The sequence below is a fragment of the Argiope bruennichi genome, chromosome 4 (genome assembly GCF_947563725.1).
Source record: "Argiope bruennichi chromosome 4, qqArgBrue1.1, whole genome shotgun sequence".
Taxonomy (NCBI): domain Eukaryota; kingdom Metazoa; phylum Arthropoda; class Arachnida; order Araneae; family Araneidae; genus Argiope; species Argiope bruennichi.
This window is the reverse complement of record NC_079154.1, coordinates 139,535,695-139,563,483: the sequence shown is the minus strand read 5'-3', so window position 1 is coordinate 139,563,483 and position 27,789 is coordinate 139,535,695. Positions and strand designations below refer to the sequence as shown.

Below are 27,789 nucleotides of genomic sequence, written 5' to 3'. Positions count from 1 at the left end.
AGATTATATATATATATATATATATATATATATATATATATATATATATATATAGTAATCGAAAAACAGAATGCAGGAGATTTCGGGCTACAAAGACGAGAATGTGAATATAATAACTCAAAAAATTTTTTTTATATTAGCTTATCAGTCGAATTTCAAATCTATAATAAGTTTTTCTACCAAACCTTTCAATGGCTTGACTGTCTCTTTTCTCATACATGAACGCAAGAACAGACACAAAAAAGCAACCAGATAGATAAATGTAATTTGGCACGTGGTCTGGACATGAAAATTGGAATATGTGTAAATGATTTGTTGAATCTGCTCAGCTATGTCCAGGTGATTGACTGATTTTAGATAATTTTCTTGCGTGCTTGTACTCAGTCTGAGAGATTGTGGAATTTTAATACGAAGATGCTAAAAAAAAGTCCTAACAGCAATTTATATTTAGTCATTTGACTACATGGGGGGGGGGATAAGAGAAGTGAATATGAACACAGATGGAAGTTGGGGAATGTAGCTGCAAAAAATACAAGTTGACAACAAAATTAAGAAGTTTGTCAGGGAATGACCATTTCGTTGTTCGTAGGAATATTTACGTTTGCTATTGCAGTGTGCGTAGTATGCTTGTTTTCGTTGTTAAATGATAGGTTTTGGATGGCTAATTAATATCAAGAAGTTTCTGGACAGATTTGATATGAAAATTTTAAGATTTTCAATTTTAAGACCTTGACGAATGAGCATTTCGCATCTACCAAAGGGCGTTGGTGGTAATTCTTAACATCTTGTTTCGAAGGGCTTGAATTCATTTTCAATGGATTTTAGCTGTGAGTATTCTACTCTGGGAAGAGTAGGTAAGTATTTGATGAATTATTAGCCTGCGATGCATTCCGTATTTTATTTTATTTGTGATGCGCTTCGTACTTCTGCTGCTTTTCATCGATGAATCATTGAATAAAATCATTGACTGATCATTCCGTCTTTTTTTGATAAGTGAACAAATTCGGATTTTGCTTACTAGCTAAATGTATGCGAACTTATCCAAGTATTTTTACAGAAATTTCGAATTGATTCCAAATATAATGTAGCACGTTCTTTCTATGGTTTTGCAAAATGCCAGTTAGATGCCGAAAAAAATATTTCTAACAGAAAACTTTTATCACGAGTCTTGCAGATGAAATATAGAATTGTGAGCACCATATAAATGGCAAACAATCCATTAAAAATGTAGCCAATCCACGCAGTTTCACGATTTATTATTTCCATTAGCATAAATATTTTAAATGGATTTTAACTGAAATATAAAAAGGAAAAACAGTCGAAATTATTTGCATTAAAAAATATAAAAATAAGAGTAACAAAAATGGCTGAACCAAAAGAAACATCGGAATAAATGATTTTATGGACCACAGTTTCTTTTTCATTAGTTCGATGGACTCACTGGAAGCGCATTTAATTTTTATATGAAATGCTTTCATACTTTTGAGAAGGAAAAAGAAAACAAGTGCCATTAAAATAATAAAAAGAGTTTCTAAAATGTACTTTTACTAATGTACTAAAAGTAATTTTTTCTATTTTATTTTAACATCTAAAATAATTCTGATGATAAGAATCATAAAAATATTAAAATAAATTTCCTCAGTATTTCTGTACTATTTGGTGTCTATTGTGAGGATTCAAAATTTAAGTTAGTTAATAGGTTATCTTTAACAATCAAGATCTGAATATAATACATTAGTATAAAGTCATCGAAAATACATAAGTGCAGAAAATTTTAAATATCCAGCCCATTAAAAAGGGAGTGCGAACTTGATTACATAATTCCATTTTTATAAAACAAAAAATATTAAAAGAAAAAAACTTAGTCATAGAGCATAACAACGTATATGTCAGATGGCAAGGACAAATACAATTTTCTTTCCTGCGAGGCGGCAGCAGAAGGTTGCCGACGGGGGGGGGCAAGACAAATCCGACAGAAGAGCATGCACAATTCTAATTTTAACTCATAATAACTAATTTTTACTTTTAATTAATGAAAATTAAGTATTATTTAGCTTTTTTTATATTCAAACACATACTCTTTCTTTCACTGTTAAAAATTTAAAAGGACATGTTCTCAATTTCTTTTACTGGCCATCAAAAGATTATCAACATTTGAGTCTATTTTTTCATGAGACTATTAAGATTAACTTTTACTGAGATCTAATTTTAGGAAAAATAAATTCATTTATTAAATAATTATTTCATTTTAGATTGTAGTATATAGATAGAAACACAGACTCCGGCCAGAATGGCATGTCGTATTAAATGAACAAAAGCGTGCTCTTATCACGGAAATTATATAAACTGAATGTAGAAACTAAATTCAAAAATTTTATAAAAGGAATTTTTTGGAATAATACATAAATAAAAGAAATATTCGAAGTTTTCGCCATAAAATGATTTTTTAGCGTAGTCCCCTACCTGCAATAATTTTTTAAAGAATTTATTCTACGAACAACAATTCGGATGTATTTCGAATCCGACGTGAATAAGCGGGTTTTCAAACAAAGATTACTATACTTCAAGCACAATGGTGCTGTTGTTTCTTAAGAAGCTTGGAGAAAATATTTTGTAAATATATGTTAAAATTTATATACCAATATAGAAGAATATGCTTATAGAACCAATGTATTTTATTAAAAAAACAATTAGATGTTGAATATGAAGTTCCTATCTTCATTTTTTGGCACGTGTTCTTATGGTTAAGTACTTTTTCCCTCAGATATTGCACTCCCAAAAAATGAGTTTCAGCTCCCTCAGTGGCATGCATTGGTTTTTCTCAACCCTTTCGTACGTAATGACAAGCCTGAATCGCGCATCGAATTAAGAATGTTTTAATTTTTAATCTGCAATTAAGTGAAAACTGCAATTAAGTGAAAGTAATTCAAAAGGCACTTGAAAACGTCTTATTACCTCCAATACCTTTATATTATTTTAGAGATTAAAATAATATTAATTGTCTTAAACCAGATATGCCATCTAATTAAGAAGTTAAGTATAATTATTATTTACAATTAAGTATAACCAATATTAAAAAAATAATTTTGAAACCACATTTTTTGAAACAAAATTTAATTAAACTACAATTGCCACATTAAAATTTCTCTGATGGAAAAATTATGATATTCATTTAAAATTGCAATACAGGAATTAATTATTAATTTATCCAAAATGAATTTTCTGCATATCAGTGAAATTTTAGGAAAGGGCAATAAGCCCTGAAACTCCAACTAATGACAACATCAGCTGTTACAGTACCTTAACAAGGCACTACATTATCATAAATATTTTAACATTACCAATTTTCATCAATCATTGAGATCCGAAGTATTAATGAAAATGAATTTATCTCGAAATTTCTTATCTGATTCCCGTGGAACGTCAATCAGAAACGAACCCGAAGACCTTCAATTCTTGTTAAATTCATTACCCGATTAATTAATTTAAAACTCTGCCTCTCCCTGCAACAAACAATTCTTGTAGAATTCAAGCCATCGTCGAATGTTTAACGCATTCTCGCAACAAAGGCTTAATGAGGTGCAGAAATGGAGGGAAATTTCTACGGATATCCAATATCTTAAGTAAGGGATGCGGGAACTGATTAAGCTTGAGAAAGGAATTTTGCTCTTGGTTATTCAAGAAATGAAGTTGATCGATTAATTGTTGTTAGTAGCAGCTGGTATTGTTATGAATTTGAATGTGCTATGTTAATAAGTATTAAAATCTTGTTACGTTAATTGATATTGATACTTTTTAGATTGATGGATAGTACTCTTCAAACACAATTTCATGCAGTTGATTGAAATGCTGCAATCAAATCCATTTAATTATAAAACTAACTATTTTTTTTCAAACGCATTTAATTATCTATATGTAAGTGTACCTAAAGCATATGAAGAAGTATAGAGCTTAACATTTCAAAAAAAAATTATTCTTTGTGCATGATAAATAATATAGCATTATCTTTTGTCAGTATGACTATTCTAAGGAGCAAAAGACTTGACACTCTAGTTTTTCATTTAGAATTTCTCTTTACTCGAAGTTGTAAATTTATATTTTGATTAATAATTTTATCGGTTTTGAGTTCGGGACTATTTGCGAATACTGAGGAGTCTCTTTTGAATTTGCAGGAATCATCATCAATGCACTGAATTCGTGCAAAGTTACTTTATCACAATATTCAGCTTAGAGTTTTTTTTCTTGCCTGTAAACCAGTCAAAAGGCCGAAACTGCGTTTATCCGTTTGTGTGTCTTTAAGTACGTTTGAAGAAAATGAGAAAAAGAAAATGCAAAACAAATAGAGACCGAATAGTGATTCAGGTACTTTTTTGGAGCTGCAAGAGAAATATTTTACAGCAAACCTCAGCAGTTAGAGTCATTGTGAAACGAAGAAGGACGGCGATTGAGAAGACAAATCGTGAATTCCACGTCTAACCAACATGACTCTGGTGATCAGATCTCTTAGATTTTATGTGGACCGCATACATCATTGATCTTCAGTGGAGTCAGACTTCGAATCCACGATTCTCTCTTTCTGAAATCGAAACTCTGCACAGAATGATTAACCCATTAACTGCCACGATCCTCATTTGGGGATTTTATGTACATCACTCCATGCCAAAAATATATTTGGCACATTAGTTCCATTCCATTTACACTATCAGTCAACACAGTGTCATTTGAAATTCGTCTATAAATTTAACAAATTAGAATTGCCACGTTGAAGCAGTATATTTTTGGTTTATAAACGATTTATACATCGCAAGAAAATACTGTATATAAATGTGTAATTTAGAGGTGGTCGTAACAATTTTTACTTTTTTTACTTACTTAATCTTTTTTTTTATTGAAATGATTTTATTGATCATTTTATAACGATAACGTTTTTCAAAAATATCAAATATTTTTAAAACAAAACATAATTCGAATGTAATTATGCTGTTAATAATTTGTTGTGCATATATATATATATATATATATATATATAGAACTTATCCTGCCAAAAATTTTAAAAACAAATTTGGCAGTTTATGGGTTAAGATAGACCTCGAATATAGCCGTAATGAGGTGATTGCAAAATAAAAATCAGATCATCTTAATACTACAACATCCTCTGTAATATTCTTATGATGATTTTACATTATTGTACAACGCAGAAAATGTCGAGCAGCGTCGTAAAAATTCTCCTATAGTACCTTTGTGCTGTAGATTACATGCCATTAAATGACGATTTCGTGTAAGAAAATATGCGCGAATATTAGTATTATTTAGAGGAAATGTTAAAATTATCCAGACATTCTGAATGTGAGTAACACTAAACTTACTGGAGCGGTGAAATAACTGCTTTTGAGTATTTAATTAAAATTGTTAAATTCCAGGTGTTCATTTTTCCTGAACAATTGCGCGACTTTATTTAAAAACATACAGCTACTTAATTTTCGATATCTATCTTCCCTCATCATCCGTTTCGTCATGTGCACTCCACCGTGAGTGAGTAGTTCGGAAAATATATGGAATTTTATAAAGCTATCTACTTTGAAATCTCAAATTTATTTCTAATTTTAACTTTTCCAAGGAAATATCATCCGATTATGTTTTAGGAGCACGCCATGTGCCTATGTAAAATTTGTTTCATGCAGGGCAGGGAGCTTATGGAAACTCACGAGGCAAAATAACGATTATTTAAATTTGCTCTATATGCGGTATTACAAATATTTGTGACGTGTGACCCTTTGTAATAATAATAAGCCACAAAGTTTGGGTAATAAATAGTTAAAAGTAGTTAGTAGTAATTTTTGCATTTTGTTACTGGCGGACTATTTAAACACAAATTCAAAAATTTACCTCTAAAATGGCAATGCAAAGCGAACTTTTCGAAGAAATAAATAATATAAGCGAGCTATATTTTGAAATAGACGAAAAAAATTCTATCAGTGAGGATGATATATGATCTATTGGATACTGATTCGGAGATATTCGATATGGATAATTCGAAAAAAAAAAGCATTTGGCGACGAAAAAGAATGAGATTTTCTCAAGTTCTGAAGACGAATGTGAAGAAAAGATGGGAATATTAAAACTTCAATTGATGAAACTTTTTGACAAAAAAATTCAAGAAACCTGGAATATTCCAGAGAAATATTGGGGCCAACTGTTTGTATGAAACGCACCCTTCCAAAGAGCAAAGCAAGAAGTGCATCTTCGTTGACACTTACTATAGAATGATAGATAATAGAAAAAAAATGTAACGATATTTATGTAAATTATTGTAGTAAAATATAATTTTTCAATTTCTAGCTTTCTTTCTAAAAATATATATGCAATAAGTAATAAAAAAATATAAAAACTTGTTTTCTAATTGTTACATGACATATATTTTGTGTTTTATTGCTAAATACTATATAACTCCAGATACACTGAAAAGGAATATAATGTTTATTTCAAAAACGATAATTTGAGCGCCATTGTTAGAAATAAATATAAATAAAATGTCGGCAGGTTTAGTATTAAGTTGAATGCTTCCTTTTAATCTACTTAACTACTTGCGCTGGAAAGATGTAAAGCGCATGTCGAGAGGCTTTTTACCAGAATCGCCAACAACATGCTACACACATTTGCAAGGCAACTGCCACATAAGTAAACAATTAATAAAAAAAAATTAAGTCAATTCCTACTTTCGCAACAGAACTCGCATTCTTCACCTTCACGTGAAAAATACAGAAATCCTTGCATTTTATCGATTGAGTTACTGCCTGTTGATTTCAAATGTTCATTACAAACTGCTAAAACTCTATTTAAAGTATTAAAAATTAAATAAATTTAATAATTAATGAATTAATATTTGATTTGAAAATACTGTATTAACGTCAAGTGTCATCCACTACAAGGTTTAAAAAATGTATTTGAACTTGAATGGATGAATAAAATGTATTTTATTAAAGATTGAAAATTTGAACAAGATATATAAATATATATAGGGAGAGTGTGAACTAATAGTAGGAATTGAAAAAGATGTTTGCGACTCGTGAATTGCCGGAGCAAAGTTTTAATTGAATTAGAAGTTATAAATTTTCTTTCTATTCTTATAAGTAATCAGATATTCTGTGTGGTTAAACCCCAATTAATTAAAATTACAGAGGACCTCGCCTAAAAATTGTGAAATATTTTCAATACTAACTGAAACGGTCACTTCGGGATTCGGCTTTGAATCTCCTATTCAAACCTTCATTTCCACTGAGCCCACCTTGAGCTACAACAAGAAAGCTCAGGTCTGTTCTTCAACGCATTACCCAACTAATTTTAAAACATCCCCTTCCACCTCATTCCAGTTAAATGGGATCTAATTCCTGGCCAGCTGTAAGCGCTCGTAGAGTTTCCCGTTCGCAGATTAGAAAGGTGGAGTGACGGAGGCGATGCCACCAAACAAACAAATTTAAATTGATGTACTTCAACTTCGGAAAGAGGATCCAGAAGTATTTGACTGAGGAAATATATTTTCATTATCTAGGGTTGAATTCAGTTTTCTGCGGCAGTTTTTAAACAATTAAATTAGACAAGAGTTGCAATAAAACTTTTTAAGCAAAAGATGCGGCTATTTGCATATTAGATTTGCTGGCGGATAAAATTGCTGAAGTAACTATTTAAACCAGTTTGATTATTAGACATGATTTCAATATTTTAAATTCAGTTTTACTCGATTACACTGCTTATGTGGTAATAAAGATGGTATTTTGCAATCTATTTTTTAGTCACATCCAAATGCACTTTGTTTTTGAAATTTCATATACAAATAGGCTTTCGACAGCACTATATTATTTTTATTTTTAAGAACTTTATTATCAGTTAAATATTAATTTAATTAAATTGTGCCACTAGGTACTAATTATGAGAAAAATTATACCAAAATACTATAATATTTTAAAGACAATTTATAAATAAAAAACAACAATGTAGGAAATAATTTTAAAAATTGTAACTTTTACTCTTAGAAAAAAGTTCTTAATTTTTAAAAATAATTATTCGAATTAGAATGAAAGTGTGAGTATGTACTGTTACATTTTCATAGATGAAATATAGAGAAAATGTTGTAATCGCTAAAAAATACGAACTCGATCTTTGAGGAATACCCGTTTTTTAGAAGTTCGAAAAACACATTTTTGGAAAATGTATCCCTCTCCCTCTGGCTGTGACAAAGGTAACTCAAACATGATTTGAGCTAGACAAATGAAATTTGGCATATGATTTTTATAACAAATATGTAGATATGTAGCATCAAATATGTAATTGTTTGAGCAAAATCGTTCAGAGGAAGTCTATATGTTCAATGGTTTGAATGTAATTTAAGACAATACTAGAAAACGAATTAGATCGTTAAAATTCGGCACAAAAATTTAACATCTAGTGTGTAAACAGCTATGAAATTATGAGCCAAATCCAACAAGAAGTTTAACGTCTGTCGGTCTGCACTTTCAAAAAGATTTAAACTCACAAACGCTATGATTTAAATATATCAAGTTTTGTGCACGGTTTTGGGATTGCAATTGTAGTTCTAGGTCGAATTTCAGTTGAGTCGGTATTGATTGAGTCGGTGATTAATTGATAGAAACCGCGCCAAGGATGACACGATGGATTCAGTAAAAATGCTAAACTCGTGCCAAATGTTAATATTTCTTAAATACTGCATGTCAATGCTATGCAAAGCAGTCTCTTCCTTACCCGAGGTCTACAATTTTTTGCGAGGAGTGGGCAATAACAACTTTATTAGAGAGTATGCTAGAAAATTCTCGTAGATACTCGGGCTGGTGTAAGCTAATGAATCCTGTCTTTCCGCTTTTGCAATAATTATACATAAGATCTTACATAAGCAAAAGGAAACAATATAAAAAGGTATTAGTTGAAATAATCTAAATAAATCAGTAGTCTAAAAGTTGTAATAAGTCACATGAAAATTAAAAAAAAATCTGCATCTGAATTTGTTTAAAAATAAATATTTACACAGGAGAGCAGAAAATCCTTTTTTTTTTTTTTTTTTTTTTTTTTTTTTTTTTGTAGCGTTTCTGTGTTAAAAATTTATAAAAAGGCTTTGAGAGGAATTTGTCGACGAAACAGAAAAGAAAAAAGACATTTTTTTTCAAATATTCAACAAAAGCAATTAGTACAATAGTTGTAATCAGTCGCATGAACAAGGAAAAAAATCTACATCTTTTTGATTATGATTTTAATTGGGAAGCTAAAAATCCTTCTTTGAGCTTTCTTTTATTGAAAATTTAAAAGCTTCAAAAGAATTTTGTGAATGGTACGGAAAAGAAAGATTTTTTTAAAAAAAATATGCAACAATTTCATAAAGGCGACAATAATTGACGCATTTAAAAAGTAGTGAAATCTCTCGGGCTGTTCACGGACGCACCTGCAGGGTTGGTGTTGAAATGCTTTCTCCTTCTGGTGAGATTCGATAATAATGGAACATCAAGTAGCTCTAATTATTCCTCGGAACCCTGTATGAATGTTAAAAGATTTCTTAATCGGAGGAAATGAAGTCCTTTTGGTCTCATAAATTCGCATTTATCTCTGCTGAAAACAGTCTCTCTAAAGGAGGAAGAGTTGATAAAGTAGGGGAGGGGAAAAAAGAGAGGACGAAGATTTGACAGTTGATTAAGAAATGCGTTAAATTGATCAAGCATTGATCGGATTTAATTTTTACACTCAAAACAGAAACAAATGCTGAATTTTATTTATTCATTTTTTTGCTTCTTTTCTCAAGGAAAAGTAGAGAATAAACTCTATAAAAATATTAGAAAAATATTAGAAACAATATAACTTTGTCTGATAGTAATAACTAACACTCAAAACTATTTCGTTATCCATAATAAATGAACATAATTCACTCAATTCAGTCAATTTTACCGGTTAAAATTTCTCTGCCATTCGAATATCAGGATGTTTCAGTTTTTTTTATTGGTTTTCGTCGGATTTGATGGCGCAATGAGTCATTTTTGGTTGCAATGCACCTAGCATATGGTACTGAGCGTTTTAGCATTAACATAATTATTGATGGGTTAATAGTTCTAATGTTACTTAACCTATTATATCTATTTAAGTGTATAAGCTAAAAAATTACTATCTAAGGAAAGTTTGACGTATTTTGTAGTAGTAAAAGCTCTATTATATAAAGGCTCAAAACTTGGCTCCTTGGAGGTCTGTATCTCAGGACCTAAACAGATAACAAAATGTTGTCGCTATCAAACAGAAAATGTCATGTTTCGTTTATATAATAATACAATTTTCGCTCATGCATATCCAATTTGGATTTCCCAAGCTTATCCAATTTGGATTAAAACCAATACTAGAAGAGATTTAATTGAACTGCAAATTTCATTCAACTAAAATATAGCTGAAAGGTCGTCGAGCATTTAGCAAAATTGCTGTAATCTTTAAAGTTTGCCCTAATTTTAATTAGATATCAACCGTCAAATCCTATGAAGGTAGCAATTTCATTTCCAACAGTTCTCCTAGTAGTCCGGCCGAAAATATTCGTATTTCAGTTCATGAGCTTTTCTGTCGTTAAGCTCGTTAAGAAATTAATTTAAAAATTTCTCTAGTTGGCATTCTACAGAATCGCCCATTTATGAGGATTAAATTCCTGAACGGCTGCGGGGTTCGAACAGCTTCTAGTTCTCATGTATTTAGAGAACAAAGGAGCTTAAGGCTAAATTTGAACGAAAACGCGGGAAGTCTTTGGAAAGATTATCTTAAAGCATTCGATCTCAAAAATGTGTTTATTTTATCTGGACGTGAAGCTTTAGAAGTACTTGGTTGAGATCATTTTTATATTTACATTATGAAATGAGCATGTCAATTCAAATAGTAATTCTACTACTTTCCAAGTAATTGTTAATCTCAGGTGAAATTCTTTTTCTGCCAGAAATAACTGCGTAGCTTTTTGCTGCTCCTTCTAAAAATTTATTTAGGTGTTTAAAGAGGATTTTCCATTATTTCTTAAATTTTAATTACTATCCCTTCATATTAATTACGATAGTATTAAACTATTATATAAAATCACATTAATATTTTTTTGAAATTATAATATATTATTTAAATTATATCTTATTTTTTCACTTTTTTGTAAAGTAGTTGATAAATAGGTACACTTCTGTTTTGATAAATTCTAGCATCATAAAATAACGTAATATAATTTTATAACTTGATTTAGATACCTTTCTGTTAAAAAAGAAATTTTTATTCGTAATAAAAAAGATTTTATCTTAATAACTTAACGGAATAATTGCATAATTACTTTTATAAATAGTGTAATTTGCAATTTCATGGATTGTAAAAATGATAAATAGTGCACCCCTTATAAATATCCAATTTGTTAAATGGAATTTAATTTTTTTTTTTCATTTCATTTATCAAACTAAAATTATTGATACGGAAGTTTATTATTTGCTAAAGTTGAATTTTGATAAAGCAAGAGGAAAGGATAAAACTGCTTATAAAATATTTAAGCATAGATACACAAAATATCTATAAAACAATTAATAATTGGGTTTTGTTGTAATTTTCTGCATTTAACAGAGATTGTATTTATTTTCACATTTTTTAGAAAGCACTTTAGTTACGCTAAGTACCTGTATTATGTCTAAATTTAATTAGTTGCAATTTGTAAGGATAAAAACTGCAATATCGGATAAGCTATAAGGATAAACTACAATATTACTAATAAATGTTAATGAATAAAAATTTTTAAAATAAATATAAATAATTATCTTGCTTGAAATGAATAATATTAGTTCGCAAATGGAAATTTTTAAAAAAAATCTACTGGGTTCCCCCACCCCTCCTCTACTGTCCAACAAACAATAGTTTCTAGATTATTTGGAATCAAAAGAGAACGTTTTATTTAAAAACTGATTAGAATCATGCATGGTGAAGTATACACGATATGTTTTTGACATTAAAGTTCGATAATATAACATTGTTTTCAAAACCAATCGCCTCGCTGACTAGCTATTCGCCTACCATATATATAAATAAAACTATTGTTAAAGTCTAAGAACCAATCCTCTAGGTACAACAATTGAAAATTTGGCGAAATCGGTCTGTAAGTTAATAATCCCTAGATATACCAATCAGTTATCACGAATACGAGCTATCGTTTGCTTTATTTCATCAAAATTGATCAACATATTTGAGTCAGTGTCATTAATAGGGTCACCAAATGTGGTCTGTATCATAAGACATATTTAATCAAAATCGATGCATTTCCATTTGATGAAATACATCTTACTTCAACTTATAATGAAGGTATGATTACAATAATATATAGAAAAGTAAACAAAAATATTATTTTAAACTATACTTGCACAATAATGATAGGACATTCCGATTGATTAGTTATGCGCATCTGCTCGATTAGTTACGTTTTAAGGGGGATAAATTCTCAAGCGGATGACACAAACTCGGTTCAATTATTGAAAGCTTTCCCAAAGTTTAAATTTGCAATATTTCGCGAAAAAGAAAAAACTTAGGTGGACAGCTATAGATGACATATCTAGGAATTATGAAATGAAAAGTGGCGGGATCAGTAGCTTGGATATTTGTGACTAAAATAGTTTGTTGATAATTTTACGCATAGACAATACATGCTCGAGTTTTTGAGATTTCTCTGAAAAATGGGCGAGTTTGGACCCAATGATGTCGCTATTGATTTTCAAATAGAGTGAAGAAACAGACAAAATCGGTCATAACTGGGAAACTATGTCACGGGTTTTAACCATGGAGAATATATAAGTAGAATTTTCACCATGGAGAAGTAATATTTTTCAACATTCATCATCCTTCAAAAATAAAGATCAAACATGAAGGTTAGAAAAGGGCAGTCGACCACCGATGGCATATCCAGAGGTCATAAGCTTTAGCTGGTGAGATGTAGGTGATAAGTTCTTTGGTTTTCATTATTATTTTGAATATGCAGATGCGCATTGTCATTTTAAGTGCCATCCTTTTCAGATTATAAATTTTTAAAACGTAAAGAACAATAGATTACAAAGATTTATTAAGAAATAGTTTGCATAAAGAGGTTAGAAATGCAGTCCAGTTAGATTTGCCTACTGTTTTGAAAGCCCGAAGGAACATGAGTGTTATTTGTGAATGGATCTCATTATTTTGAACCGATATCAGAAATGGCAGAAACATTTGGGTCGGTAGTAATTCGTCTAAAACTCCTAGCTAGAGAGCATTAGGCTGATGGATTTAATGTGTATCAATTCTGTTGATATTATGGTTTTGCCTCTGAAAGATTTCGACTCCGAAGTTTAGGACCTACAACTCTAGTTCTCAGAAAATATGAATAAAAATGGGCTTTGGTATTAAAAAAAAATATCATTAAAGAAATTGATTGTGAGTAGTTAAAGAACTGTGGACCATCCTTTTTTTTTTGTTCGATATGTTCTTTGATCACATTAGGCAAACTTTTAAAGAAGAATGTGACTTAAAGGATGCGCTTAAAAATCATTTTACGTTTCCGTTTTGCAACCAGACGCACTGGACTGGCTAAAACTATGAACGATAAATTTGCGCTATGGAAGCCTGGTGTCCGCTGCTTTATTATCCTGCACTTTCATATTTACCAAAAACTTATTTTTCAAAATTAGTATCCCAGCGGTAAGATTTTTTGGGTCATCTCATGATATAAAACATTCTCGATTTAACTACGTCTGTATGTTGGTCAGGCCGAATTTTCTTGCTATACAAATTTTTAATGTTATTTCTCATTTCTATTATGACAATAAGTACACAAATAACTGCGTGTACCAAAAGCGAAATTGTTGGAAGATCACAAAAACAGTTCGCATTTTTCTTTATGAATAATATCATATTAGCAACCTCTTTGTGCGCCAGATCACGTGGAAGAATCTTTTAACGATTACCATTTTATGCAGCATCGTCCACCTGAAACTTGTAAGTGAGAAAAATAATCCTTGACTTTTTTTGAAACTTCCATCTTTAGCTATTTTTATTCTTCATATGTATTCAATATTTTGATGGATGGAGTGGCAACGCGCATGCTAATTTACGAAATTTTCATGTAACACATTCCTTGGACTTAAGTGACACTCAGGTAATTAGTGAATGCAATCATTTGGATTTAACAGAATATTTTCATTCAATTTGAATCGGTAATAGAGCATATCAGAATGGCCTCCTTTTTATATTTACAAAGAAATATTTAATAAATAATACTTTTCTTTGAAAAAGAATTCAAAATTTAAGGCAGATCCACAATTTTTGGAAAATTTGAATACCATCTATTGTAATATTCACCCCGCTTGAACTAATATTAGGCTTTATGGCATTAAGAACTGTCCTAGTAATCTAGCCGTTATTAAAATGACGAGCTTTGCTCTAAAATAACCCTCGTAGAACTTCTAAGTGCGATATTTATAGAAATGAGCTAAACTAATTAATATATGGTTCACATCTATTTGATGTAAGTATTTGTAAAAAGAAATATATATATATATATATACTATTTGACACATGAATGAAAATATAATATTTGTATGGAATACAAGTATAAAGACAATTAACCACAAAATTATATTTATGAAAATAATGTACAAATTCTGAAAACAAGAGAATAATGAAAAATGAATACAAATTATAAGAATGTGGCAATGACCTTTATGTGAAAACAGAAATATTGATTCAAATCTTTTTTTACAGATTTTATGTTGAGATGCGTTTTTCTTCCCAACAGAACTAAACAAAGATATTCATGAGCAATAACTAACATTGCATAAATTACTGTGTTATAACCAATTAAAACATGATAGAGGAAAAAAGATTAATAAATTTAATTAGAATGTTTTAAAAACCCTTTTATAAATGTATTCTTCACAGAAGAATTTTTAAAATGATGTAGTTTATACAATTTAATATTGAGATGAATTATTTTTTTAATTTATTGACAGGTGACATTACATCTAACAAGAATTAATTATTAAATGATTACTAAATTTAGAAAATATTGGAACAGTGTATTGCCATTGAAAATACATAATTGTACAAAATTACAAACCTTTAAGGCATGGATATGCGAATGAAAATTAATTTCAAAATTCCATCTTACAAACATGCAAAAATTGAAGGATAAGTTAAATATATATTTAAAAATACTCCGCTGAATACTTCAACAAAAATTAGCACTCAAAATATTATAATCCGCTTCGCTTGAGATAATTTTAACAACAAATTTATGCATTCAGTGAATAGCAGGTGGATGGAAGATTGAGATTTCAACCTGTTAAAGTTCCAGTAGATTTTCTGGAAAGAATTTGGCTTGCGGTAAAACTATACCCTATTCTCTGAGAGACAATTCTTATGATTCTCGATCCCTCCAAGACTAGAATAGCTCCTGGCTATATCGGAACGCAATTTGCAACTCCAAAATACTCGCAGTTCTATGATTGGAAGAATATTCAAATCTTTTCTCTGAATTCGATGAAACCAGACGATAATGAAGCTCTCAATTGTTCTAATTATTTCTCCAGGCCTGAAAGAAAACTAAAAAGATGGCTATGATCCAGAAAATAATGAGAATTTGGCTAATCAGCCGATTAGATGTTTCATTGATCGCCTGCAAAGGAACATGTTAAAATATTTAATTATTATTTGGGATATTTAATGTTTATTTCTTCCTGGTGTATTCTTCGTTGTTTTAGTAGTTTTATTTCAGTTTAAATTAATGAAACAAAGAATTTAATGAACAGCCAGCATATATAAATATTGAAATTGTTCTGTTTTCAATTTTCACAAAAAAAATAGCTGAAGTATATTCAAAAGGAATTTTGTCTAGGTGTTATAAAATTAAACATTAACAACAATTAAGAAAAGAAAGAGCAGATTAGAATCTCTAGTTTTAAACATCAAAGAGTTACTTAAACATAATTCCTTTATTTTATTTCTAGTATTTTCATTTCATTTCCAAATTATTTCTTACCAGCACACAAACATTGTATTTAATATCACCACAATTCACCTAAGTATAAAGCCATTGCCAAAAACAATGAAAATAATTGTTTTAAGCATTATTTAATCACTTTCCATTTTTTTAAATTGGAAAAAAATATATGCGGAAATAAAATTTGAATAAATGAAAAGATTTTTTTATTTTATTTTAAAGTGACGTTATAATAATTTTTTTGTGATAATATGCTCCGAATTATTGCGGAAAATTTAGATTTTTAAAACTACTTATAAATCTAGTTAAAGTTTTGGACACCCTTTTCAAAGCAGCATATACACCTAAAATGTAATTACGTGACACTTTAGTAGCCTTAGTAAAGCTTTTTAATCATTTACGGTGACAGAAGATTCACAGGCTCGCTTGTTTAAACAATCCACTGTTACTCGCGGTGAGACCAAAGTATCCGATGCCTCTTAGAAATCGGTAAAAGATTTATTGCTTCTAAATTAATTAAAATTCGACCTAAAACCGTAAAATTTGTTCCGCTAAGCAATTTTATCCGACGGATGGCGAAGTTCATTTTCACTTCTTTGAAAACTGCCTTCTGATGTGTGTAGCAAGCACATCATTGGCTGTTCTGTGATAAAAACATCTCGACGCGTCTTTCCGCCGCCAGTGGTTGAGCAATTTTTATCATCACGCTCACCGCAAATTTTAAATTGTATGCCAGCTTATAAACAATGTTATTTTTTTAAAAGGAACAATAAAACCAAATGAACGAATTATCTTTAGGCATAGACTCTTTCTAATTTTGTAAGCTTCATGTTTTTCAATGATCACTTACGAAACATTTTTCTTAGTCAAAATTCAAACGAATTATCTAATCAATGATGACCGATACCTGATTTATCCTTTTCCTTTTAAAAATAAATAATTCATATTAAACAGTATGTTTAGATGTGGAATTTGTGAAATGGAAATGAGAGGAAACATATTTTACCTACAAAATAAAGAGTTCAATGCGTTTATCTTGCATTTCCAACTTGATTTTAAAATACAAATATCATTTCAGAATAACATTTTAAAGCACTTAAATTATTAAGTGCTTAGTAAATCGCATCAAAAATTGATTAATTATTTTTAAAAATTCATGTACTCATATTAATACTACTAACTTTTTTTTTCAAAAACTGTCTACTTAGTAAAATAAAAAATAGTCATATTTTTCTTTTTTAACCTTGATTGAGCTTACACATTAATGGAAATACCCTATATCATAAAAGATCACCGTCTTATAAAAGTGAAAATGCCCTTCTAAAATTTACAGGATATCTAATCAACATGTTATTGCTTTCAAAATTCTTAAAGATTAACCATGCAAGCAATATTTGAAACTTAATAATTTCCTTATCATTAATAAATGTATTATATCTGAATGAATAATTGAGTTGAATCCATGCAAAAATAGATGAGAGATTTCTTTCAACAAATGACATTACTTAAAAAATAATTGAAAAATTTATATTAAAAGTTATATTATCACGTAAAGAATTCATATAATATTATTACGAATTGAATGAATCCAAGAAAAACGTTTCAGCATTCTTTAATTTTAAATGAATAATACCTGATAATGCATCCTTTCACAGACCTGAGGAAATTCTCAAAGAAATTAGATCTAAGCCTTTAAGTTATGCTGGCAGTGATAAATGGAATCGGAAGAGATGACATTTTGAGCCAAATAGAATTTTAAATTTAATATAAGGATCTTCTTTTCATTCTATAAATCATGCAATGATTTCATCTAAGATTAAATTGTCCAAAATAATTGCATAAATTCATCTAAAGGATGAAATTCCGTAGAAAGAATTCGTTTATTCTATTATTTTAACATCTCCTCAATCACGATGTGTGTGGATATCCAATGCCAAAATGGTGATTTATTATCATCATTTTATTTTGAATTACAAAACTTCTTCTGTATTATTACTTTACAAAATTGAAATAGCATTTTCACCCAAAAACAAGTTTAAAGGATTATTCCGATTATTTTCTATATCTTATTAACTTTTATATTTTCTGGAATTATTTTCTGTTGTTTCATTGCTCACTTTTTATTTTTATTCCTATATTTTTAATAATATCTTATAGTAATTGTTTTACCTTTTCCTGTCTCTAAATTTGACCATTCGGAAGGTTTCGACTGGATGCAGCTGCGATAGCAAATGTAACTGCGCATTGATAATTACACGTTTTATGGTTATGTAGTAATGTTTACAATATCCTACTCTGCTATGACCGTTGTTTGTATTTAGTGAAGTTTTTCTTTAGTAAGAAGAGAAAGCATTACTATCCGGTATTCATTCATAATGTATAGCTTAGTAAACGTGTTCCAGAATTTCACTTAACGAGCTTGAATTATCAAAAGCAAATTTTACTAAGCGAAAATTCTAAAAAAAAAAGACTATATTATAATACATACTTTCAAAGTTTGCTGGAGTACAATATTCAATATGCCAAACTTTAATTTTTATAGAGTAAAGAATAATGGAATAAATATATTTAGTAAAATTATGGTACTATATTTTAAATTCCGGAATTGTCAGTGAAGTTTTATTACACTGTTTATACTAATACTAACGAAAGCAATGATTCTCGAGTCAGCTGGAAAAAGAAATCGGATAAAGATAAAGGACTATTAAAAAAAACTAAAAATAATAATATCGAAACAAAAATTAAATTTATATAATCAAAAACAATAGAAATCACGCAGTTGTTCTTCCTATAAACCGCAAGTAGAAATATCACCGATCAAAGGGGGGGAAAAAACCCGAATACTTATCCGAGCCAGAAGCAATATTGAACTATTAAAAAAGGAAAAGAAGAATTTCATTAAACCAACGGAAGTGGTCTCTCCCCAAACATTTCAGCATGCACTCTAAGATAGGTGTTATCTCAGAGAATGTTTTGAATGGCAGTAGCACAGCAATTACGAAATATTAACCTTTTCGGTGAATTCAGCCTTTTTACTGAATCTATCGTGTGATAATTGGCGAATGTTTTGGCGATTCATCTCTGGAAAGCGGTAAATAGTATCCGAAAATCAAATTTGTATCTTAGACGCATTTTTCCCAATTGTCTGAAACCAAAATTTGATACAAAATTACACTTATAATCCCAAAATACCATACCAGATTGAATATATTTAAGTCATTACGTATTTGAGTTGCTGTATTTGTTTCCGACATGCTGTATTTGGACCTAAATTTGATATGTGTATCTACACAATAGTTGTGAACCAAATTTTATCTGTGATGCTATCTTCGGTTTGATATTACCATGCTAACTTATAATCAAGCAGCCGGACAAACAGACTTCTTTTCACAGATTTTGCTGAAAATTTTATACAAATTTATGTAAAACCCATGTACCAAATTTTATTCATCTAGTTCAAAGTATTTAAGTAAAGTTATCCTTGTCAAGACAGACATTTTTTAGGATTTTTTTTTTTCGAACTCGGCGAGGTCTGAAACGTGGAGATTCGTCAAAATCTCGAGTTCGTTTACGATTTCTCTACACTTCATATACGAGAAAGTGAAAAGACATAATGTAAAAACTAAAAGAAATTAAATTAAGCGATGCGAAAAACACATCAATGAAAATTTACCAGTTTTACTTTCTCAAGTCTTCAAATCCCTAGTGCGCTATCAATATAACATTGAGTATCAACCTATTCGAAATGGGTATAAATGTCATTAAAACAGTGGATGAAATGAATATCGATAAATGTAATTACCTGTATCCATTTAAAAAATAAATTCTCAGCCTTAAAATAAACATAAAACATTGGAAGGAATGACTCATCTTTTAGCATCATTAAATTTTGCACTGACTTGTGTCTGCTCTCGGTCATTCAGTGTCTTGTCTTAAAAGCATCAAATAGGGAATAGCTCCCTAAATAGAATTTCCTTTTTCTTTCGTAAGATTATAAAATAATGTATTACCTTTTCTGATTGCCTTTTGAACATCAAATGTCTTATTGACTTTAAATATTAATGCTTATTTTATTCATATTTTGGACAAATGAGTTAAAAGTTCGTATGCAAACATCCAATCTGAAAATCAAACGATTCGTTTGAGAGAACGCTCTGAAAGGAATGGTGAATAATACGACACAATTTTAAAAATTATATCAGAGAACAATTTAATAAACATTCAGAACCCAAGAAAAAAAACCTTCATTATTAAAATTACGTCAGAGGGATTTTTGTTGTACCATCTGTTCAGTGTTGTTTTGTAATCCCTTCAACTACAATTTATTTCAATCAGCACTATTCAAACAGATATTAAAACTTTCTTATTTTTAAGACAAGGGATTGATATTGAAACTTAGGTGTGTGTGTTTTTTTTCATAAAAAAATGAATTCTCAATAATTTTTCATGAGTGCAGCTCGTCATCGCCAGCCAGCTCAAGAAAATTCAAGACAAACTGGAGACACATCATTTTAGTTCAATAAGTTAATCTATAATGTGTTAAATTAACAAAGCCAATTTGTTGTGAAAGTTACAAGAACATTTTATATAATATTTTTTATTACACTATTTATTTATAAGTTTCAAATATTTGAATGAAGGTAGAGATTTCAATCCTTATATTATTATATTTCAATCAAATGATATTTTACAGACTCTTGTAAGTACAAATAGCTCTGATTTGTTTTTATTCGTGACATTGTAAATATGTTTGAATTATTCAAACTCTGTCAGGCATGCAGATGTAGTTCCAAAAGACCGAGATTTTCAGAATAGGTAAGGGAAAGGAATCTCTAAAACTTAATATTATTTCGATGGCGAATTTTGAGAATTACAAAACTTTCCTTTTGTGTATGTCGTATACAAAAAGGACCGCATAGACGAAAGCAAATTTTTAAATAAGAGCATTTATTAATTTAAAAAAATATTCTTACTAAAGCAAATGCATTAAATGAAACAGACGAAATAAATATAATAAGAAAATTAATTTAGATCAGGAAACTAAAAGGAGCAAAAAATTTCAAACACTATTTATGATGAATAAAAATTTCGTGCCATCTATTTTGAAAATCAAACATCATCATTTTGTGGTTTGATTATATTTTTTAAAAACTGTGTTATTTTTTCAGGTTCTGAAAAATTTGGTTTATATTAAAAATTTCTAATCTTATAATTGTGTTGATTCTCGATACAAATTTTTATAGACATGAAATTATTATACTATTGACGGCATTAATGGACTTATAATGTTGAAAAGAGTTTACGCTTTTTACAAACTATAGGCATTTTTTTCTATCTCATGCTGCAATCTGTCATAATGATATTCCACAACTTATATGTGTGAAAGAGAACTTGTAAGATATTTAGAAATGCGTAAATAAAACACAACGAGCTAAGAAAAGAGCTTGTAGAAAATCATTGTGGATCATTATGATCAAATATACACTTTTACTTCATTGAAGCAATTATAAAATCGATATAATTTTTCTCGCACGTAGGCACTTACAAAATGGATTAAAATATAAATTTGGAACTTCGACTGAAAGATCTATTACTGACATAAATATTTTTTTTTCCTAATGCTATACTAGTTTTCTATAATTAATAAATTTTCTAAAACAAATCAAATGGGAAAATATCGAACTGCCCTAAAGTCATCTATTTTTTTCCTTAAAATAATGAATTACGAGCCATCCTCTCATTTTCTCTTAACAACAACATCGGTTATCTTACTGACATCGAAAGTTCATGCTTGCTTTATCAAGTCTATGGAATGATTAATTAAAAGTTTGTTAAAAAATTTTTGCTTAGTTAATGAGCGGACGATCAATTTGGTAATCAACGGATTTGTTTGTGAAAGGGCTGCATAGAGTCCCTTTCGTATGTGTATATGACCACAAACATAGCCATGTTAAAATCAACCTCTATTTTTTTTTAAAAAGTGCTATATAAGATTAAAGTGATCTTTTACTGATCGCATATTTGACTCATCATGGGGATATTTGGCTCTTGTACCATAGAGCGAAAAAAAAAATCCAATTTCAAAAGCAAAGTGAGTGAGATTTTTCGTTACTTGCTACTCGATCGACGAAGTCCCTATGGTTTGAATTTTGAGCCAGGAGTTTCACGTGCTTGATACAAATACTTGGATATCCAAGAAGTATTGGACATATGACATAATTGTATAAAACTGCCATTGAAATATAGAAGAAAAATTGTTTTCAATTATCTAACAACAAAAATTTATGAATCTGAAATAATGTACCTTGCTTACTAGAATTTCGCTTAGGCAATTCACAAATTTGCTTTTAATCTCTTTTACTGGAAATCATGTGGGGAATCGCAATTCAGTTATATTTATCCACTTCTGTTTATAAAGTATCAGTTGTGTATTTATTTTAAAGAAATATAAGTGTGATTCGAAATTCATTTATGATTTTTAACTAAGCATGTTTAAGGCGTAAGGGAGGGTCCTGGGTGAAAAAACATGCCGGTATCTCGGGTTACGAGTTGGCTGCCCATTGGACCGAATCTGCAACAACTTAAGATGAATTAATTGCTATTCCAACCCTTTATTCACACTTAAAAACATAATTGAAAAAGTGTATTTTGGATAAAAAGCAACGATACTGGAGTGGCTCAAACAAAGATGTTGGAAATAGAGGATATATTCCAGTAGTTTCTACTCTATTAACACAAAAATGAATACATTATTTTTTGTGTGTGTCTGGGTACGGTCCTTACCCTCTTTATTTGCATCATTTCGTATTATAAATAATTCATCCTGCATCTGCGGTGGTGTGGGGTGAGGATGGCAACTTCGCTTTTGAATTTGAACGTACGTTCAGCAATTCTTATCACTTATACGCGAATCCAAACCTCACTGGTTTCTTAATGTACTCAGGAACGGAGCTTTGCTGAGGAAGATGGTGAAGATTTGAGAAATCTCGTTAAGATATTTCTGAGGGAATTCAGAAGATAATGCGGTGATAGGTCTGTTCTCTGCGTTGTTTTTGGTCTTGATTCTGACACGGCATCTAGTTGTGATTACTTTATTTTTGTACAGGATTACAGTTGTTAAAAATTTTGTATGTTTCTGCTTATGCTCTTGATTAACCTTTCTAGTGATGGTTTTTTTTTCTGTCTTTGCTACATTTGGGATTTTAAATTATTTGTTCGTTTCCTTTGTATTCTTACCTTGTATTTCTTTCAATTGATTGATTTTAAATATTTATAAATTATTGTTCCCTATTGCGTGTACTATATTCTAGGACCTTTGGGTATTGTGATTTTATTTTTATGTATTTTCTACTTTTTTTATATGAGTTTTAATTGAATCTCTTGATTCCTGCTTACTATTAAATTTAATTTAAGTCATTTGTTTTAAGTAAAATGAACTACAATATATACTCTTATTTACTGCCCATATTCTGGTGATGTTCAATAAATTAATAATGGTTATTTTCCTCCGACGACCTTCAAGGTATTACACCCTTTTGGGTTGGTGGGTTATCATGGGGCAGACCAAGTATTCAGTATTGTGTAGCATTCGAAAGAGTGTAGATAAAAAGCCATTAAAATAACTACTGAAAGCTTATTTTTGATATGATTCATAGTATGTTTAAATTTCATCTCATCTCATGCAGCTTATATAGTTCCAGAAATTCCATACGTGTATTTTAATACATCGCTTTCTTTCATTAAAATCGCATCTGTAAATTTGTAACTAAATTGTCCCAGGGCAACATTCCTAGAATAAGGATGACAAACCTTTACATGTAACGCAGGCAAAACGTGAGCCAGTCTCTCTTGGACCCAAGTTCTCACAAAATGATTTAGTGCCATTGGCGATTTCGATTTAATTGACCCAGAGAATATTGGACTCTGTTCGGCACCCCAGGGGAATTGAAACGTCTTCCTCAGAAGACAAATTGGCTATTTGTTGGCAGAATTTATTGTTGGTGAGGAAGTTTAGGTTAGTCTGTGGTACTACAGAAGGTTTTGATAAGGTTTCTATGTATAATTGTTGTATTGTTTGGAGAATGCTACGGTGCTTGGGTGGGGAAGAGGAAAATGCCAGAATGCTTGCAGTGTGTTCGACGTTAAATTTAATGGAGAAACAATTCAAATAACAAATTAGAAGCAATCCACCTACAGATTTAATATTTAGTATTGTTCGTCGATTATAAGTTTAATTAAATATACATATAGGATCCTCGAACGCGTTTTATTATGAATATATTTTAGAGGTTCGGTATGCCGTAAAGCAATTATATTGTCATAAAGAGGTATTATATATGAAGGTTTATTAATAAAACAAATCAAATAGTTTTGCGAAACAGTTATTATGATTAACAAATTGGGAATATTTCAGATAATTAGGTAATACTTGAATCTAAAATTATTATAAGTTGTGAATCGACAAGATTTTATCATATCGTTATCAAGTTTATTTTATTATAAAATTCAGATGAAAAAATTACTTATGAAAATTTTATACTGACGAAATTTCAATCGAAGATAAAATATATTCATTTTTAATTTTCTTAAAAAATGAATACTTAAAAGGAGTAGATATTTTATAGTCAGAGCTTTTATAAAAATTATTTTATAAATATTATTGCAAAGAATGGGGTATATTAAATACACTGGGGCCCAAGTTCTGAATGTATATCGTGTAAACAAGAAACATTGACACAAATTAAAAATGAACAAAAAAAATACTATATTTTTTTATGATATTGGGAAGCACCAGAAGAAATACTTCTTTCAATTTTTTTATGTCATAGGAATCGAAATATTTATGATGTTGGTATTTCTTTTCTTAAAATACAATTTAGTTAGGACGTTTGAAATCATAAATCATCGTATTTGTTTCAAATAGAATATTTCCTGAATCCCACTGCACTAATCTAATACATTCTAATTTAAGGAAAAAGTCCTAATCCTAAATTTTTGAAACATCATACAAAAACTTTTCATTTGAAAGCAAATATAATGCTTCTATTTCTGTATACTAATGATGATTTACTTATACTGGAAACACTGTAGTGTATGTATAGCGAAACTCTTATTATTCATTTTTTTCTCTTTTCTGGGTGTATTCTACTGCAATTGAATAAAGCATGGAGTTCTGTTTTCCCATTTAAATTGATTATAAAATGCAATTTATCATGATAATCCAGTTTAAAACATGCTCTTGAACAACAATCTGGTCGACAAAATTAGCTATAGGAATGGACAACACAAGGAACAGAAAAATGAACTTAGAGATAGAACATATAGTATAGTTATGCCCTGCTAGATATTCTTAATAAACAAGCTGTAGAATTTAAAGCAATGATTTATTACAACAAATTTTGTTATAAACATTCATTTGCAATCTTCAGCATTAATGAAACTCTCAACTAAATAGGAAACTTATTTAACTCCATCAAGTCCTTCTTTATCTCTCAATCACATCATCTCCCTACATCTTGCCCTCTTGAGTTGTTCTTGCATGGGATAAGAAATCGAAAACTTACTTTTGCCGCAATTGAAGAGGCCGGTTCGTCAAACAACAGCCATATTCTAGGCTTTATCCTTTGCCAACAGGTCATTTTTCCGGCGAGATACTGTTCCTCCACACCAAACTTCCTAGCCAGTTCTTCGTCACTCGGTTTCTCGGCATCCAAATCTAAATTATCTAATATGGCCAACGTGGACTGTGTATCTCGATGAACTGTGTAAGTCATCCAGCAACAAGGCTCCACCTGTGGAACAGTAAAAATCTGGTTAGACTTCAAGGAAATTTTTAAATGCCACTTCTGAGGTAAGGCACTTCAAGACCGGCAAGTGATAAATTAGTTGGGTGTACTTAGTTCAAAAATTAATACGTATGTAAAAGACTTAGTGCAACTAAATGAAGATGGACTAAATAAAATTATTAAATCAAACGTAACTACATATCTTACATAAATGAAAATAAACAGTTTAAATAATAAGTCATAGGATAATAAAGATCTCTAAAACTAAGCTCAGTGGCCCGACAGCCCACGAGGGTCAAGACCTATAGTGCCCATATCTGCTTTCTTGACAGAGGACCCTGGGGTGCAGGGCATATGTCCCGGTTAGGTGGTCAGCCTAACGCGGAACTGCCAGTGTTTAGTTCCTAAGCATGCTGGGTCCTCAATTTATCGACCCACTGAAGGGATGAAAGGTTGAGTCGATCTTGCCCATCCCGACGATCGAACATCGGACCTGTGCGTTTGTTGCGTCAAGCGCTACCACTACGCCACCGGGCTTAATAAAGATTTCATCTAGACAAAATCTTTTTTGTGAGAATATTTGAATTTTATTTAAAAAACCCCCTCTTTATTAGGAGGAAAACAATGAGTCGTTGTACAGACTAACTCTAAAATCACGTGACAATGGGCAGATAAGGCATGTAAAAACAGTTTTTTTTCGCAATATAGCATGGAGTTGCAAATACCAAGAAGACCATTCAAATGATATTTTTACAATTGAATTAAGTAACTATGAACAGCTATCCGACACATCCGAAAGCGTAGATCTGAATGACAGGACGTCACGACATCATTGGCAAGAACAAAGGTTGAGTCCTAAGGGCCTTACACTGGCCACTATACAAGATCTCCCGTAGAAGGCATGTCCAATCATTGGTAGGGGATAGCTGGCTCCACATCATTTCTGTACACAGCAGGGTGGTGAGGAGAAAAATGAGGGAAGCTTCTCATCTCCATATCTGAGGTGTTCCATGGTGGCATAATTAAATTAAGAAAAAGAAAAGGATATAACAAATAAAGTGTGCAACACCAGATCTTAACAATAACTTAATGGAACTTAACAATAAGAAACTGCATATAAAACAATATGAAAATTGCATAAAAGGATGGTGTCAGAAGGTTGACAAATCCTGAGAATAGTTACCTCTACTCCAAAGGTTTGTTATTTATACTTCATCCTACTTAGCATTGTATCATTTTGTTATGTATAACTTGTAACATCATTATTCAGACAATTATGTTGTTAGATTGTGAATTTACATTCAATCGATGTTGCACGTTTTTCTGATGCATTCTTTTTTTACTTAATTCAATTGCAAAGAATAGCTGCCATGACGTTTGTGAATTCAAGTTCTATTTTAAAAATGATTGTTTTTTATTTGCCTAATCTATCGTCAAATAATTCGTACAATTTTAGGGACCAGCTAGTATACAAGAGAAAAACTGAGAAATGAACATTCCCATTGTTTTTTTTTTTGGAAGGATAATTTGTCTAAAAAGAATGGTTTAAATGCGAACGAACAAAAAGATTTCTGCCCACTTGTAATAATATTTGCTTCACGTCTGACTTTTATGAGATTTCTACTTTTAAATGTGGTGATAGGACAGAATAAGGGAGAAAAATGATGCACCTGATATACCCATAGATAAGCCTGAGTTTTAAGCAATTTTCGGGACGTTTGATATTGCCAGCTTAAAATTTTTTAAGTATCATTACTTTTAGTTTGGTCAAGAAAGGGTTTGATGAGGTGTAAAGGATTATATTATATAAATATGACAGAATAATTTTAATTAATTAAAAATAATTAATCAGTAATAATGAAAAGTTTAAAATTTGAAGAATCTCTCAATTTATTTTCAGTTATTGGAATTTTACTAAAAAAGGAGTGATTTGAGCCGAAAAGAATTATTTTCTAATGTAATTAAGGAAAACAAATATATCGGAGAAAGAGGGGGGGGGGT

At 30.2% G+C, this 27,789-nt stretch overlaps 1 protein-coding gene across 6 annotated transcripts in view; it reads right to left on the bottom strand.

Moving 5' to 3' along the window:
* Nucleotides 1–27,789, bottom strand: part of LOC129966121 (potassium voltage-gated channel protein Shaw-like) — a 468,708-nt gene that overhangs the window by 166,985 nt on the left and 273,934 nt on the right. For all 6 annotated transcript variants that reach the window (XM_056080501.1, XM_056080499.1, XM_056080505.1 and 3 more), the window contains one exon: nucleotides 25,567–25,794. In XM_056080501.1, the coding sequence (XP_055936476.1) occupies nucleotides 25,567–25,794 (228 nt within the window). The remainder of the gene's footprint in view (nucleotides 1–25,566; nucleotides 25,795–27,789) is intronic.